The following is a 17991-nucleotide window of genomic DNA, read 5'->3' as shown; positions in this document are numbered from 1 at the left end:
TTCTTTTTTATTCATAACCAATGCTTCGCTTATGTAAAGAACTGTGGGGTAGATCACTATTAGTGATCAATTATGATTAGTTTTAGTCTCAATTTTGCCTCTCTGGATATGTTTTTTGCTCTTAGTAGTTTGTGTGAGGCTCCAACACTCTTCCTTTATCTTGAAATTCGCTTCTCAATTGCATGATGTTCTTCCCCTTTACTTGTTAGAGTAACTCCTAGATACTGAAACTTCGTCACCTTTTTCAAGCACCTTTACTCTTGTTGTTTATGGTATTCTTCAGTTGTGTGTCTTCATATATGTGGTCTGCCCCATTTCCATATACTTCGTTTTTTGCTCATTAATCATCAGTCCATACTGCTTAGACTTCGCATCAAAGAGTTTGAAAATCCTCAGTAGTTCCCATTCAGTTATTGCCATTAGCACTACATCGTCCGCAAAGGCTAGATTCTGGCTTTGATGCTGTTGTCATCACAGGTCATACCTTTCGTTCGCATTCCACTCGCTCTCAATATTGCCTCCAACAAGAAATTCAAGAGTACTGTAGACAGCGGATCTCCCTGCTATAATCCCCTTTTAACTTCAAATTTTCCTGTTTGGCTTTCTTCTATCCTTACTCTATTGTCGGTGCTCATTAAGGTCATTTTTACTAGTCTTATCATCTTTTCCGGAATCCCAAGTACTCTTATGGCCTGATACAGACGCCTACTTATCACAGAATCGTAATCTTGTTTGAAATATATATTTTAAGAGGAGCTTTAACTGTCGCTCGTACGTATTGCTCTGAATCATTTTCAACACGATTACTTCTTTATTTATATTCATATTCTCATCATTTGCCAAGGCGTATAAGTTTCCGTTTCTTTCTCTTTATTAAAATAAATTAGACATACTAACCCTTTATTTAAAAGCATATTTTAATTTAAATATACAGCTTCACATAAAATAGCAATAAATTTGTATGATTTATTCGAGTTTTATTACAGTACTTATATTAACACTTACTTATATTTGATTTTATCTCAAAGTGCAACGGGATCGTCTCGGCAAATGCTGCTAGAAAGCGGCAGGTAGGAATTATCATAAAATTGTGATTATAAAAAAGTTTATTAACGATGGTCCAATTAATTAAAGTAACAATTTTAGTACCATATCATCATAGTGTACCGTAATTGGGTATAAAATTCTATATTAGTCGATAAAATGGTTTTTTTTTTCATTTGCTTAATGAAGACAACTTACTTTATTGTTATTTATAAACTCCATTTGACGTCTACTTACTAGTTTAAGAGCCGTATAGAAAAAATTTGCTAATCATTTTAGGTACCGTCAGAGTCTACAATTGAGTGTACATAACCTTAATTTGTTTTGGAAAAAAGCGTATAACTTTTTTGGAGATAGCTGCAGATCTATTTTTTTTTTCTATTTTGTTTATTTTATCAAACACTATATTAGTTCTAGTATTTTTCAGATTTTTCAGTAGGGCTCGCCATCTTCAAAAATCCGAAAAGCTATTTTTAGGGTTTTTTTTAAGGTTTGACCATGTTTCTTCCATTTTTGAATGTCCTAAAAAACTCAGTTACTTTAATTTATATATAACATATAAGAAAGCTTGATTTCATCTATTACCAGAGAACGGCAATTCTCGCCAGTGGCGCACACCCAAATCCCCCTACATGCGACACTATATATACACGAAATTTTCGATTTTCTAAATCTGACTGAATTGAAAATTGGGCCAACTCCCATCTTAAAGTTCAGGAAAAGACTCACCCATTCATATGTCAACCATCCATTTTGGTCCAAGGGTGTGAATTTTACGGCCCTTCCTATTTAGGGTCTACTTTTCGTTCTCGTCCCCCCCAAAACTCCCTAAAACTTCAATAATTTAAGTCCAGCCTTTGCGGCTTCTGATAGTTCTGTTCGTTACCCTTCCAACGCATGTTTAATTTTGAAAATCGGTTATACCATTCAAAAGTTACCGAGCTCAGAAATATGACTTAATTCTTATTTCAAAAAGGGAAAATGTTTGTGGATATGTATGTATGTATGTGTGTGGAAAAGTTAAACCGATTTGAATTTTTTTTCTGTGTTTGAAGAGGGGGTCAGGGCTGGTTCAGAACCGGTATAGTTTGTGACTTTTGATCACCCATAAGCCAGCTATAGGACTTGGTAAGTACAAAACGGCATATTTTTTGGGGGTATATATCTTCGGATCAAAAAGAGACAGGAAAACGGCAAATACATCAAATCAATAGTGTTGAGTTAAGCTTTCAAATGGTGTTAAAGCCGTCAGGATCAGACATACACACGGCTCAGTATAGCCGAAAAACTGAAAAACTAAACTTTGAAAGTTTTGGTTTTTCGACAATTATTCAAAATTTCAACCTACGAATTGCGCCAATAACTGTGTGTTTGTAGAAGGACTCTAGACTAATCTAACGGTGTATACCTCATATCCGGGAAAATTCGAATTTTTAAGTTATAGGCTTCATAATTATGATCAAATCTATTTCCTGTCGGGAAAACGGTTTCTCAAGCTCAATAATTCCTGTACTAGCTTCAGTTATCATACTTGACCTTAGATCCATCAGATACTACTATTCAATACGTTTCAAACTCATGTTTACTGATCAAAATCGGTTAAGCCGTTTAGAAGTTATTAAGCTTCAAAAGTATAATCCAATTAACGATTATTCCCGAAATGGTTTATGTAGTTGTAGTGGTTACGACGCTAAATTTGATCTGGCAACAGGCAATCCGACTTCATTTACCGGCCATCTCAATATTTTTTTTCAATCTATTTCGAATAGAAAAAAATCTAGTGTACATTCGATGGAAACTAGATCATTTGGGAGATAATGCAACAAAGGTGACCATTTATAAAGCTTAACGTGTAATAGAGGAACATTGCATTCAACTTCATACATTTAATTTATAAATAACTTTGAAAAACTCCTGATACAAGAATAAAAAACCGCTAAATGCCGTAAAAATGAGTGGCGCATACAATATTCCAGCTACAAAAGTTCTGATATGAATATTACGTGGCGCGAAAATGTTTATTCATTTTGGTGCAAAACAAAATTCTAGTTTTATTTTAAAAGATTTTTCCATAATATTTGCTAAATTTTAAGTAAACGCGCCACAAAAGAGTTTCAATATTCAAACTGTATCAAAGTTACTCTTTTGTGGCGCGTTTAGGTACTTCAAATTTAGCAATTATGGAAAAATCTTTTAAAATAAAACTAGAATTTTGTTTTGCATCAAAATGAAAATACATTTTCACGCCACGTTAAGGCGCGTATCCACTGAAAAGTTGGCAACTTTTGTGTTTGCAACTCTTCCGAAGTCACCAACTTTTGTTTTTTATCGTTGTCCACATCTAAACATAAAGTTGTCAACAATAATTTAGGAAACATGTTAGTTGGCAACTGGCAGTCTCCATCAAGACTATTGTGTTGACAAAATGGGGTCGATTGATGACGATATTATCTTAGCAGCTGCATCATTTATTATTTTGAGTAAAAAAAAGAAACGAAAACATAAATATTGGGTACGACCAAGCCTCATAGGAAGAAACACACATGGAGGAATTGAGTTAATAAATGCTTTGAGAAAAGATGATTTGTTAGCAGGACGTATTGAAGACGGACAAATAAGAAACTTTCTCCGTATGACTGATTCCGATTTTGAGTGGCTGCTCAATCTTGTTGGACCAAAAATTACAAAAAATGACACTAATTTTGGAAAAGCCTACAAGCTACTGAACGCCTACTAATTACTTTAAGATTTTTGGCTACCGGAGATTCCTACACTTCATTAATGCATTTATTTAGGATTTCAAAGCAAGCGATTTCAAAAATTGTACCAGAAGTATGTATAGCAATATGTGAAGTTCTTGGCGATCAAATAAAAGTAAGTGTATTCTATTATTATAAATATTTTTGACGGTTTCTTTAGCAGAGCAAGTTTGGTAAAATATTCAATTTTTGTTCCCTGGGGTCAGGTTCGATTCGTTTCCAAAAATAACTGAAAACGCATTTAGAAAGTTTTTATTTAAGAAACTATTTTAATGCAAATCATATGAAACATCATGGGGTACACATTATTAGTCTAATATATTAGCAGTATTTATAGCTTCCAGCAGAATACTAGATGCAGCCAAACTTGTTTCCTGTTCTGTTTGTGAATTTGTGAGTGGTATATCCTGTGTTTGTTGTGGGATGTATTGTGATGAAGATGGTAATGCATATTGTGGCGAGCGTAGTTCAGGTACTGTTTGAGATTCTGTCACTTGTGGTATGTATTGTGGTGAAGGGGATGATACATATTGTGGTGATAGTAGTTGATTGTAGTGTGATGTGAGTGATGATGTGTCATCTGGTGATGAAAGAGGTGGATGTATGGGAAAACTGGAACTTGATGAATGTGTTGAAATTGGAGTCATTTGTCCAGAATGTCCAGTAGCAGGATAGTCATATTTTCCGATACTTGCTTGAAACAAAATATTTGATATTTCATGCTCCACCACATTTTGAGCATAACTTGATTTTAAAGCTTCCATTTTCATTGCAACATGCTCCCCAAAGGCACTGTATTTATGGAGATTTTTCTTAGCTTGAAGTTCTTTCAATACGTTGTAAGCTTCCTCTTGCCTTTGGTCACCAGTTGAAACCTTCCTTTTTGAACATTTAGTTTTTTTCCCAATACAAGGCGCTGTAGACGGACCTGGTTGTGAATTCAGTGGTTCTGAATCCGATGATGGTGGGACTATTGTATTACTTGTATTTCCCTCATTTGGTAACAGATTTTGATTTTGGGAGATTTCTGCCTCAACTTCTTCCGACCCAGAATCCTAAAAATATATTTTTTTATAGATGCCTGGAACTGCTGAAGAGTGGAAAGTAGTGGCAACACAGTTTAATAATCTATGGAATTTTCCACAATGTACAGGAGTTATGGACGGAAAACATATTATGATTCAATCACCAGAACACAGTGGAAGCGATTACTTTAATTACAAATCGTTTTTTAGCATTGTGCTTTTTATTGTTGCTAATGCAAATTACGAAGTGTTGTATATGAATGTTGGCTGCCAGGGACGCATATCGGATGGTGGTGTTTAAGAAAATACCCAGTTCAAAAGAATGTTGTCCGAATGTAAACTTAATCTACCTAATAATGAAAAGCTTCCTGGTAGAGCCATGGCTGTTCCTTATGTTTTTCTGGGTGACGATGCTTTTCCATTGTCACCAAATTTGATGAAACCTTATCCAGGTACCCAAGAAAAAGGATCACAGGGAAGAATATTTAATTATAGACTATCAAGAGCGCGAAGGGTATCAGAGAATGTGTTCGGAATATTATCTGCACGATTTCGAGTTTTCAGAAAAATAATGTTACTTGAACCAACGAAAGCGGAGACAATTGTGACTGCTTGTATTTGTTTACATAATTATTTAAGAAAAAAAAAATCAAGGACCACCTACACTCCACCTGGAACTTTCGATTCTGAAGACAAAGACAGTGGTAATATTATTTCTGGAGCTTGGAGGAACGAGATGCAAAACAATATGCCATTCCATAGTTTCGATAAGAGAGCTCGGAAATCAAGTAGTGCTGCGAAAGATGTGAGACAAGAATTTGCAGAGTTTTTTATGACCGAACAAGGGAACATTCCTTGGCAAAATGACTATTAACAAATTATATAAAGTAACGAAACAAACAGCAAGAAAATTAATTAATGCATTAATAATATTAATTTTATGAAGTTATTTTATTTTTTTTAAGTTAGAAGTTAACTAACTTTCTACTAACTGCTAAATTACTAGAATATGATACGTTATGATCCTCTTTCAATCGTAGTTATTCATAGCTTATAAATCGTAAAATAAATACAATATTGTTGCATACTTACATGTTTTTCATTTAATCCCTTTTCAAGGCATAACTTAGGTTCATTTTTGTCTGATAAAAATAGAAGTCGTTGGTACGCAAACCACTTTGTGGTATCAGAAGTAGCTGAACCCGATTTATTTTCTTCTTTTAATTTCTTCTTCTCTCTGAAAAACTGTGCCGTCAAATTTTTTATTTTCCTTTGTATTTCAAGTTCGTGTAGCCCCATCACATCACTGATGGTTTTCCAGGCATCCTTTTTCTTATTTTTATTTTTATAATTTACGTCTTTTGGATTCCATAGTACACTTTGGGTGTGATATAAATCAATTAAGATATCAATAAGTTCATTTGTCCACGTTATTACTACAGACATGTTTCTGTTTACAACTTATGTTTCCAACTGAGCGACCGTCCCCACAAAGCCGTTAAAATGTCGACAACACGCGCATTCCTTTGATGTTACCGCCAAAAAGAGAAACAAGGTTCTTAACATTTGTTTGCAATTTTTGTTGGCAACATGAACATATTTCGGAAACTTTTGTCACCAACGCATGTTGACAACACGAAAGTTGCCAATTTTCCTTTGGTGGAGACCCGTCTTTAAGATTCATATCAGATCTTTTGTAGCTGGAATATTGTGTGCGCCACTCATTTTTACGGCGTTTAGCGGTTTTTTATTCTTGTTTTAAATAATCGAGAAAATCCCCAAAAACCCCATAAAAACAGTTTTTCGAAATTTTGAAGGAAGGAGGTAGTGAACGGAAAAAATTTGAAAAAAATTTGAAATATTGTGTTTGATAAAATACACAAAATAAAAATAAATAGAGTTTCAGCTATCTCCAAAAAAAGTTATGCGCATTTTTGTAAAAAAAATTTTTATTTGGTGTTATGAGGCACAGGTCTAGAAAAAATAGATATGTTTTATAAAAACCTCAACTAGTCGTGGGATTTGTTGAAAATTTAAAATTGATTGCATAGGCATTGGAAAACACAATATTATGATTAATAATATATATGTACTCATAGGCGCGCTAAATGTTGCCAAATCAGTCAGTTAAATTCGATTCTTATTATTATAGATAATCGATTTTAGTAGTTCCCATGTGACTCAAAATCTAGGATAAATAGAATAAAAAGGATAATTTGAAGAAAGTGTATTTTTTTGATCTTCTTAATGGCGATACAGACTCGTTTTTGTAATATTTTATTTAATTATAGAGTAACTTCCACATATATGTACTAACATATTTCTCAAATTGTGCTTTGTACCGCCATTTTTACCATATTATGTATGTGTATGCCAAATAACTCGATGAAATATTCAAAATTAAATCTGCAATATTGGAACGCGTTTTCCGTCTTGATGACTCGCTGATGTAGCCTCTTAAGGAAGATAACGTAAGAGCACCGAATTCCGACCGGTTATAAGTGGTATATATAAAATTGTTTGAAAGATCAATTCCGAATCATTGAAATTTAAAGTAATTCTGTCTATAAGCTATTATGCATTATTAATTCTTACTAGAGCCAAATTTATAATAATAACAGTAGTCATTTCAACAAAATTGCTTATTAAAGAAACCAAATGCAAAAATTTCGCAAATAGCCGTTTTCCGTCCACATTAATGATTTTTTCCCAATTCCGTCCACAAGAGTACCGTTATCCGTCCTATTTATTTAGTTATGACAAAAAAAACCCATTATGAATAATTTTTAAATAAATTTGCAAAAAAATGGCCAAAAAACAAAACAAATAATTTAAAAATAAGTTTTATTTAAGTACAAAGTTTTGAAACGAACTTAATGACTGCAAATGAATTAAATAATAAAAAAAAAAGACTTCATTTTTTTAGGTTTTCAATTTCTGGAACTTCATAGGCGCCGCGTTTATTTATGAGTGAAGGTCTCGCAATCTTACAAACTACATCATCAAAGTCATAATTTAAAATGTCATCTCTATCTGGCCATTTCCAGTACTTTCCATTCATAGTCATACTTTTAACTCTCAAAGTATCATTGCTTCGTTCCAGAACTACACCAGGGAAATATTCACTGTCGTACTGAACCAACACAAAATCGTCCTTTGAATATATTTCTATATTCTTTTTATTTATGTTTTCCGTATTATTATTACCAGTATCTATGCCTGGTGTGTGTTTTGGAGGACACTTTTTCTTTTTTGCTTGTTGAATCTCTGTTTTTGCTTTCCTCTTTCGGATTCGTTCACATTTCTCATTTTCTTTTTCCTCTTTTTCTTTTTTGAGTCTTCGTTGATGTTCCATAAATTCATCACTTATAGCTACTGTAGGATAAATCTTTGGTTTTTTCCTTTCCTTGGTGTCTTCTGTGCTATTATTTTTTTTCTTTGCAGAACTTTCCGGCCAAAATAGTGCTTTTTTGAAAGGTGTTGGATATTTACTATTATTCTCTGATGTTGTTGTAATTTGCTTAAGTGGGGTTTTTTCTTGATTTTGTACTTGTCTTTTTTGATCAGAATAAACTATACCTATTGAATCATCTTTTAATGGGCTATTACAAGGAGTTGTGTTTACTATTTTGTTCTTAGGTGGTGTTTTTTCTTGGGGTGAACTTACTGCTAAATAATAGTCTATATTCTCACAATCATTGTTCTTGGATGCTGATGGACCAGGTTTTGGCGAACTAGAATTGCTATTCTGTGAAGGAATTAAGACCAATGCTCCATCTGCTTTGACTGTAGCTTCAATTGTATCATTATTGCAAAACCAAAAGTTTTCATCGAAGTGTATGTCAACAATGGTCTCGTTAGCAGCATTAATTGGCAAATTGTTTTCCAAAGTTTTATCATGATCGACATTTTGTGGATGAAGACTCTTCCAGAAATCATACAATGCTACATATTTTTCTTCTAGTTGGGCCGCTGATTCAGCAATCCTAAAACGGTTAACAACCTCTGGCTTTAAACGTATCTCTACCTCTCGAAGTAGTTTAGAATCATAAACATTAACAGTTGTAGTGGATGTTGATTCAGTTATTTTATCATCAGAATCTTTTTGTTCTATTGGTTTTATTAATTTTGAATAATCAATGCGATTTTCGTTAAACGGAAAGAGTCCACATGATTCAAATGCACTTTTTATTATCGATGTACAGACTGTAGCCTTCAAAGTTTTGTCTAAGAGTTTTGCAAACTCAGCCCGTTGAAGTTTTCTTCCGTTATTCTCCATACGCCAAGATCGAACATCTTTTCGCCAGTTATTTTTAATGGGATAAAAAACACCAACATCTAACGGCTGTAATCGGTGAGTTGCGTTGGGGTAAAATGCTGTTAAAATAATACCTTTTTCTTTGCAGAATTCAGTAATAGGCAGATTGATGTGGGAAGAGTGTCCATCCAGAAACAATATCACTGGGAGTGGAACACTGTTCTTTTCCAACCAGGGAAAAAATACATTTGTAACGTATTCATAAAATGTCTCACTTGTCATCCAACCAGATTCAGAGTGCCCAACTCCCCACTGGTTTGGCATGTTCGTTATTATTGCAGCTGACACATACCGTTTGTAGGGATACAAAACTAATGGCGGAGGTACAGAACCATCAGCTCCAACAGTTAGCAAAACTGTAAGACATTCTTTTTCGTCATTAGCTATGCGACTGTATACCTTTTTTGCACCTTTTCTAACCAACACTTGTTTTTCTTGAGGGGATAAATAGAAACCACTTTCATCACAATTGAATATTCTCTTGGGGTTTTCAAGAATGTGTAAAAAATTCATTTTTGTCATATAATCCCGAACTTGGGTAAACCAATTTCTTATATTTTGTTCCGTAACTGCGGCTCTACAAGAAGATAGTGATTGTGGAACACGTTTTGAAATTTCTGGATGACGAGCGAGAAAACCATTGTACCATTTTTTACCAGGTATGTAATTTTTAAATGGGGTTTTTCGTTTCAAATTTTGAATTAGTTTTGAAACAGAATCAACAAGTTGAGATCTTGTTACCGGGAATCCCACGTTACCCATTTCGATTATCCATTTTATAATCAAGTCTTCTTCGGAACTGGACAAAACTGTTGGCCCTCCAATATTGCCCGGAGTTTTGTACTTTTCTTTCATAGTATCTAACAAAGTACTTTTAGGCACATTGTATATTTTGGAGGCTTGTCGAATACTTAAACGTTTCAAATTAATATCTTCTATAGCTTTTTGGATATTCTCTCGGGGATACTTCATCCGCTTTTTGTATACCATAGTTGCAGATAATAAAAAACTGAAAAAAAAATATTTTATTAGTTTTTATTTTATGGGGTCGGTAACAGGAGTTTGAGGTAGCTCTGTCCGTCCACCATGGACGGATATAGGACAGAAGGTTCCTGTGTCCGTCCAATTCCTTTAAATGAGTTTTACTAATTAGATAGTCATTTTTATCATACTTGATAATACAAACTGAGAGGAAGAACTACCATAAACATTTTTTACAAATAAAAACTAAACCAAACTTACACATTAAATCTAGAATAGGTAATAAATGCATCATTCTTGGGTTAAATTTTAAATTGAATTTTCGAATTCACTTAATAGTTGACACTAATTTTCTTAAAATGAGTTGTACCTATAATAGGTCGTATTTAGGTTTTTAAACGGAGCAAAATATATATTATGGTTAAAATATGTCGGATTATATTATTTAACTAAGACTTATATTTACAAAGCGTTTGAAACTGAAGGAGTTAATCCCTAATACCGTCCGCTAGGACGGTATCAAGAACCCCTTGATATTCTGCATTACCCTATTCCGTCCACTTTAATTTCGGTAATAAAATCTATTGTTCGAAAAAAATTACAAAAATATATGTATATTTACAATAAATAAATATGAAAGATTCTAATAAATAAGTAAAAACATAACTGTTAAACGTAGTATCTATAAAATATGGAAAATAAGTATTCCTTACCTTTATGTTTTTTTGGAATCAGTATAGCTTAAAACAAGACATGCACTTGCAATGAACTGAATCGCACTGACAACAGTAAACGTAAAATGTCTGCGTGCTAAAAGTAGAATGAGTGGGGATATAACCTATCAAAAATTCTACTCGGCCGTCTGATTGCGACGAAACTCTGAGGTATAGAGCGCAATTTCTTTGTCGGACGGAATTGGGAGACCGGACGGTATACGGTGCTTTTACGTTAACTCATTTCTTATTACGCCGGCAGTGCAAAATTGTTTTTCTGCACTTTAATAAAGTAACTCTACAATAATTAATTATATACTCGTAGTTTTATAAACTGCTGTCATACGCTGAAAATATTACAATTCATTGTTCTTTTCTAGACTTCTTACCCGTCTTATCGCATAGTTTTTTTGCAATATCTAGGTTAATGTACTGCTTGTTTACTATTTTTATGTTTGCGTTTATTTGCTTACATTTGATCTAAAACAGGATATTATTACTTTGTAATAAAAAGCGCTAACGTCAATACAGACTTTGCAATTTAAACATTATTACAACTAAATTTTATATTGAAGGCGAAAATTATTTTCAGTTCTATTTAATAAACTTCTTCTTCTTTACGTGCCATCTCCGCGACAGAAGTTGGCAATCATCATTTCTATTCTGATCTTAGATGCTGCTGCTCTGAATAGTTCGATTGATGTGCATTCGAACCATTCCCTCAACCATCAGCTTCTTCTCCTTCCTACACTTCTCTTGCCCTGGATTTTCCTTTGTATAATTAATTGAAGTATGTTGTATCCCTAATTACGCATATCATGCCCCAGGTATTTCAGCTTTCGTGTATTGATGGTTTCCAATATTTCCATTCTTTTGTTGACTCTTGTCATGACTTCGTTGTTTGTTACATGCTCGATTCATGATATCTTTAGGTTTCTTCTATAGACCCACAGTTCAAATGCTTCCAACTTTTTAGCAGTCGACGCGATAAGTGCCCATGCTTCTATCCCGTAAAGCAGAGTCGAGGAATTATAACACCTTGCCAGCCTAACTCTCAAGTCTAATTTCAGTTCTCTTGCGCAAAGTACCTTTCTAATTTTATTGAAGTTTGTTCGTGCTTTCTCTATTCGAACTTTGATTTATTTGGAGTAATCGTTTGTGTGATTCATTATTGTGCCAAGATGGTTGTAGTTTTCAACTTGTTCTAAAGTTTTGCCGTGAACTGTCAGGCTTTCATAATTATTTTGGGTATATTTCATCCTCATAAATTTAGTTTTCTTGACGTTTATTGACAATCCATTTTATTCTCCATACTCAACTATCTTGTTCATTAGCTTTTGGAGGTCTTGGAGGTTCTTTAATTTTTTCTACCATGATACTGTCCTTCTTCCCACACTCCTTCCTCTTTTATATTTCCATGTATTATCAATCTTTTACATTTCATATTGCTGCCCACTCATAAAGGTCCCAGATATTTCAATTTTCTTATTTTTATTGTGTTTATTATTTCGTATTCTTTGCCCATCCCTGGCAACATTTCCGTGTTCCTTTTCCTCTGTGTCCATGCTATTGTGGTGCTGTAACACGACATTTCAAATGGCTGCAGCTTTCTTATGTGTTCTTATTCCAGTATCCAGCTTTCAAGTCCATATTGTAGTATCGAAAACACCTAACCTTTCACAGCTATTACTCAGAGTTCTAATCTTAATTGCAGAGAATTGTTTTCACATTTACAACTGCATTTCTTTCTATTTCTATCCTAGCCCTTATTTCTGTTGTTTAGTCATATTTTCTGAAATCAATTACCAGGTATTTATTAAACCTTTCTATCGGTCGGTGTCGGTACATCTCCCAAATATGTGTTTGTTTGTATATTTGTTATTTGTGATTTTCTATGCCTTCTTATCTTAAAGTTTTTTTTATTCATACCACCATGTATTATTTTCAAGAATAATTTGAGAACATTACTTATTATTAATGATATTGTTCTGTATTCACTGCAATCTTTAGCATTCTTGTATGTTTTAGAGATTTTTTTATTTCTGCGGAATTGTTCTTTTAATCGTTCTTCTTCTTTCGTTTGCTTCATTTTGTATTTTATTTGTTTATACACTTTTTTGTACATCTGGTTATCTTTGTTTCTATGTTGATAGTTGATGTCTTTCTTCATTAAATCTAAACATTTTGTATCTGGTTGGTGTCAGAATTTCTTTTTGACTTTTATTTTTGCTTCAGTATTACTGCTTCAGTATTTTGTAGAATTTGGTCTTAGCATACATTAATCAATTATTGATTTCATCTGGCAGGCGTTGTATTATATGTGGGTTCATTAATTTACTTGTATCTATTTGTGCATCTACTGTATATTTATGTATATATTCAGTTTTACATCGTCTTAAGACGTTGTCCGACTCCCAAATGCCACTGTATTCTGTCCTGAGTTATTTCTTCATTTAGAGTCGAGTGCTAATCGCTATCCTAACTCCCAGATTCCAGCTTTGTGGTGGTCTTCCTTGTTTTTTCTTCTCTGGGGGTTACTACATCATAGTTTTTTTAGGCAATCTTTCATCACCCATTCGGCTCACATGCTCATACCATATGAGCTCTTTTCTCTCAATATCCTCAACTATAGTGCCCTCTATACCCATTTGTTGTTTTATTAACTCTATTCCTTATTCTTTTGGCTCTTGATATTCTCATCGATCTTCTGATGGCATCCATTTCCGTAGCTTCGACCACGGAAATGTGAAAATGTTATGGAGGTTTTGTTCCCTTAAATCAACACAAAATTTTGTGTATGTTCGAATTATTATTTTTTTTATTTACAAGGGAAAGAAACAAAACCCACACAAATTTCACTGTTATTTTTTAAGATGTTCCTGCCATAAGATGGTTACATGTTCATTTTCAATAAAAAATCTCTAACAGTTTTCGATATACGAATGTCGATTTCGATGGTCTATTAACAAAAATACAGGTCATAAATTTAATCACATATTCTGGGACCAAAAATAGTTCGATTGAACCTAACTTACCTTAGTACAAATGTGCACATAAAAAAAGTTACAACCCTTTGAAGTTACAAAATGAAAATCGATTTTTTTCAATATATCGAAAACTATTACAGATTTTTTATTGAAAATGGATCTGTGGCATTCTTGTGGCAGTAGTAGCTTAAGCAAAGATTATAGTAAAACTTGGACACTCCTTAAAAATTTTATGGGGGTTGTGTTCCTTTAAACCACCCCGAACTTTTGTGTACGTTCCAATTTAATTATTATTGTAGTACCATTCGTTAAACACAATGTTTTAAAACATTTTTTGCCTCCTAGTACTTTTTCGAAAAGTCAGTTTTTATCGAGATATTTTGAATATTTGTCAAATCCACCACATATTTGGACATGGTTAAGTACGTTTATGGAGACTTAGTAATAATATGAAAATTTATTTATGATTTACATTTTTAGGTATATTGTGAACCATGTTAAAAAGGAAGCCACATCTCGATAAAAGGTTCCTTATCGAAAAACTACAAAGAGGCAAAAAAGTTTTAAAAACACTCTGTTTAACTAATGGTACGGCAGTAATAGCTTAATTGGAACGTACACAAACATTTGGGGGGTTTAAAGGCACAAAACCCCCATAAATTTTTTATGTAAACATATTAAAAAAGACGCAGCATCTCGATAAAAACTGCCTTATCGAAAAAATAGAAAGAGGCAAAAAAGTTTTGAAAATATTGAATTTAACTAATGGTACCACAACAATAATTAAATTGGCACGTACACAAAAGTTTGGGAGGTTTAAGGGAACAAAACCCCATAAATTTTTTAGGGGGTGCACAAATTTTACTATATTTCTTTTTTTTTTAGATATTCCTGCCATAAGAATACGACATATCCATTTTCAATAAAAAATCTTTAATAGTTTTCGATATATTCAAGAAAATCGATTTTCATTTTGTAACTTCAAAGGGCTGTAACTTTTTTTATGTGCATATTTGTACTAAGGTAAGTTACGTTCAGTCGAACTATTTTTGGTCCCAGAGTATCTGATTTAATTTATTTATGACTTTAATTTATGGCTTGCCTTTTTGTTACACCCTGTTTATTTAGGCTCACTGCGTACATTTTTGATAAAAATAACTATGAACTCAAATATAATATTGGAATTATACAGTGCATTCATAAAATGTGGAAATGGTCTATTATCTCATGACTTAATTATTTTCGGAGTAAAAGCTCTGACAGGTCGATTTTTATTTTTAAATTATGATTTTTTGACGTATATCCCATAATAGTGACGTCATCGATTTTGGCGTGATGGCGTCATCGATGATTTTTTTAAATTGGAATAGGGGTCGTGTGGTAGCTAATTTGAAAGGTGATTCAATTCTCTATTCAGTAATATAAACATTAACATAAATATTTATACCGGGTGGCCAAAAAAGTAATTTTTGAATTAAATTAATTGCCGCAAAAAAAAGAATATAATATGTAATTTATTTAACTTAAAATACATTTTACTGCTGTCAGAAAAGAGAAAAAAATGTTTATTTGACAGATAAACATTGCTTTTCGCTTAAATTAAATGTTCAAACTGCCAAGAGGCAGGTGTGTGGCTGTTTGACATTTAATTTAAGCAAAAAGCCATGTTTATTTATGAAATAAACATTTTTTTATATTATGTGGCATCAGTAAAATGTATTTGGAGTTAAATAATTTACATACATTCTTCTTTTTGCTTAAATTATTTTAATTCAAAAATTATTTTTTGGCCACCTTGTATAAATAATGATGTTAATGTTTATATTACCGAATAGAGAATTTAATCGCCTTTCAAATGAGCGACCATACGACCCCTATTCCCATTTAAAAACATCATCGATAATGTCATCACGCCCAAATTGATGACGTCACTATTATGTACTATACGTCAAAAAATCATAATTTAAAAATAAAAATCGACCTGTCAGAGCTTTAACTCTGAAAATAATTAAGTCATAAGATAATAGACCGTTTCCACACTTTATGAATGCACTGTATATATATGTTTTAGCATCTTTGTTTACATGGAATATGAAAGAATTCTATAAGTAATCAAACAATATCTAAAATTAGACATTGCAGAATATTATCTATTTTGGTCTTTGTCCTTGTTAAATTATCGATTCTCGCATAAATTTACTTAAAGCTTGCCAAGAATTCAAGTTTATCGTTACACGATCAATATAAAGTGTTTCAAATTAACACTCAAAAAAAATATATGTAATACCTAGATCTCACGTGCGATATGAACGCGAAAACAAAGATTGTATTGTAAATTGGTTTTGCTAAAAAGTTCATTCTCCTACTAGATCTGTTTGACGCCATCAATCGGCTATATTTATATTAATGTTGGCATGACTTTAAAAATAGTAAAAGGAAATTTCCAAAGGAAAAATGTCTAAATCAGTCTCAAAAAACCATTTAATAGTTATTTTTGTACCAAGTCTGTAAAGTGATTTTTTATCCAACGAGTCTGATATTACGAGAAGAGAGAGCGTAGCGAGCGAGGCGAGTAACAGACGAGTTCGATAAAGACTCTTTACTGACGTGGTGCATACAAAATTTGATCGCCAAGATAATTTGATATTGGTTACTTGCACTTGCTTGCATAACACTTACTTGCAATTTACAATTAAAGAACTTTCTAAACTTTAGACGTAATAGACGTAATAATAATGTAGCGTGATTAGTGTAATTACTTCTAATTACAATAAAACTAGCGGTTCGTAATTTATATACGACTTTATTTATATAAGTTACAGACGAATTTATCTTATACACTTTAGCTTAAGACTAAACTCTAATAACAGCGCGCTCCGCTTAAATAGCCAATAGGTCCCGTTCTCGAAATGTCTACATATCCCTCGGCCTAATGAATATTCTGGAGATCTTCACTCACAGCGCCGTCGCTTCTGTGACGTCACGGCTACTGTTATTCCGACGGTTGGAATTCTCCCAAGCCGGGGACTGTTTATTGCGCCGATTCGAAACTCTTTCGTTACACTGCTCCCCTCTTAAGATCTGAGCGTCCCGATCAGCAACTCTAGATGAAGGCCCAGGATGGCGGAATCTACACGACTCTCCAGCTTTGCATACACCCTTCAAGAAGAAATAACAGTCTACTGTCTTTGAAGGATCCGACATCTTCGGGTTCATGCAACACACAGTAATTCGTACGCCAGTTTCTCTGAAGACCACCTCAAGCATGCTTCTCACAATCTTCCAATCCAGATTTTCTACTGCATGGCCTATTTTTGGTAAAGCCAAATCTTTGATGTCATAATTACACACGATTTTCTTCAAATTAGTTAGAGCACGCCATATGTTCTCGTAGCTTGGCGTGTCCGTATAAGACTTCCTGGTCACCATATACAGCAAAGATCGAGGACCATCTTCCAATCTCAGTACTCTTCCAATTTTAGGTTGTTGATTTCTTAACTCGTCCAGGCGGCCGAACTTTCTATTGAATACGGACGAGATTCCTTTAGTCATCTCGAGGTCTTGGGCAACACAGTGGGCTAGAGAGACGTTTTCTGGAACACCAAACAGATCTTGCTGAACTTCTGTGGTCACGCCGAATCTAGCACTCTTTCTCGCTGCGTAATTTGACATAAATTGATTAAAACTTGGCTGTGCGGCGTCTTTCATCTCCTGTTGGAGGACTCGGGCTTCTTCTGTTTCATTTGAGCCAGCATATGGTGCAAGACGATTTATGTGAATAACTTTTGGTTTACCGTTTGGCAACTTCTTAATTCTGTATATTACGTCATTTATTTTCTTCTTAACTTCATACGGACCTTCCCATTGTCTTTGCAGTTTAGGACACAAGCCGCGACGACGTTGTGGATTATAAAGCCAGACAAGATCACCTACTTCGAAGCTTTCATTCTTGCATCGAGAATCATATTGATCTTTCATTCTGTCACTGGCTATCTGGATGTGTTGTCGGGCAAGTTCATGAATGTTGTTCATTCGTAACTTCAGGCGGTCGACGTATTCTTCGCCTGCAACATGTTCCTCAGAAGGTCTGCGGCCAAACTCTAGGTCGCAGGGCAAACGAACTTCACGACCCAACATCAGGCAGGTTGGTGTTTGACCTGTAGT

The 17991-nt window shown here is 33.7% G+C and overlaps 3 protein-coding genes across 4 annotated transcripts in view; 1 reads left to right on the top strand and 2 right to left on the bottom strand.

The window, feature by feature from the left end:
- The window catches only part of LOC126890389 (uncharacterized), a 161235-nt gene that overhangs the window by 75957 nt on the left and 67287 nt on the right, over positions 1 to 17991 (bottom strand). The gene's annotated exons all lie outside the window — the stretch shown is intronic.
- Positions 3778 to 5915, top strand: LOC126890390 (uncharacterized). Its single transcript, XM_050659285.1, has 2 exons — positions 3778 to 3918; positions 4881 to 5915. Exon 2 carries the CDS (start codon positions 5151 to 5153, stop codon positions 5700 to 5702), a length of 552 nt encoding a protein of 183 aa, XP_050515242.1. The 5' UTR covers positions 3778 to 3918; positions 4881 to 5150; the 3' UTR covers positions 5703 to 5915.
- LOC126890388 (uncharacterized) lies at positions 7656 to 11072 on the bottom strand. The gene is made up of 2 exons (XM_050659282.1): positions 10841 to 11072; positions 7656 to 10155 (listed from the first exon to the last, which is right to left on the bottom strand). The coding sequence occupies exon 2, from the start codon at positions 10134 to 10136 to the stop codon at positions 7743 to 7745; it is 2394 nt and encodes a 797-aa protein (XP_050515239.1). The 5' UTR covers positions 10137 to 10155; positions 10841 to 11072; the 3' UTR covers positions 7656 to 7742.

The sequence above is a fragment of the Diabrotica virgifera genome, chromosome 8 (assembly GCF_917563875.1).
Source record: "Diabrotica virgifera virgifera chromosome 8, PGI_DIABVI_V3a".
In the NCBI taxonomy this organism is placed as follows: domain Eukaryota; kingdom Metazoa; phylum Arthropoda; class Insecta; order Coleoptera; family Chrysomelidae; genus Diabrotica; species Diabrotica virgifera.
Note: the sequence above shows the minus strand (reverse complement) of the source record. Positions and strands in the feature narration are given on the sequence as shown.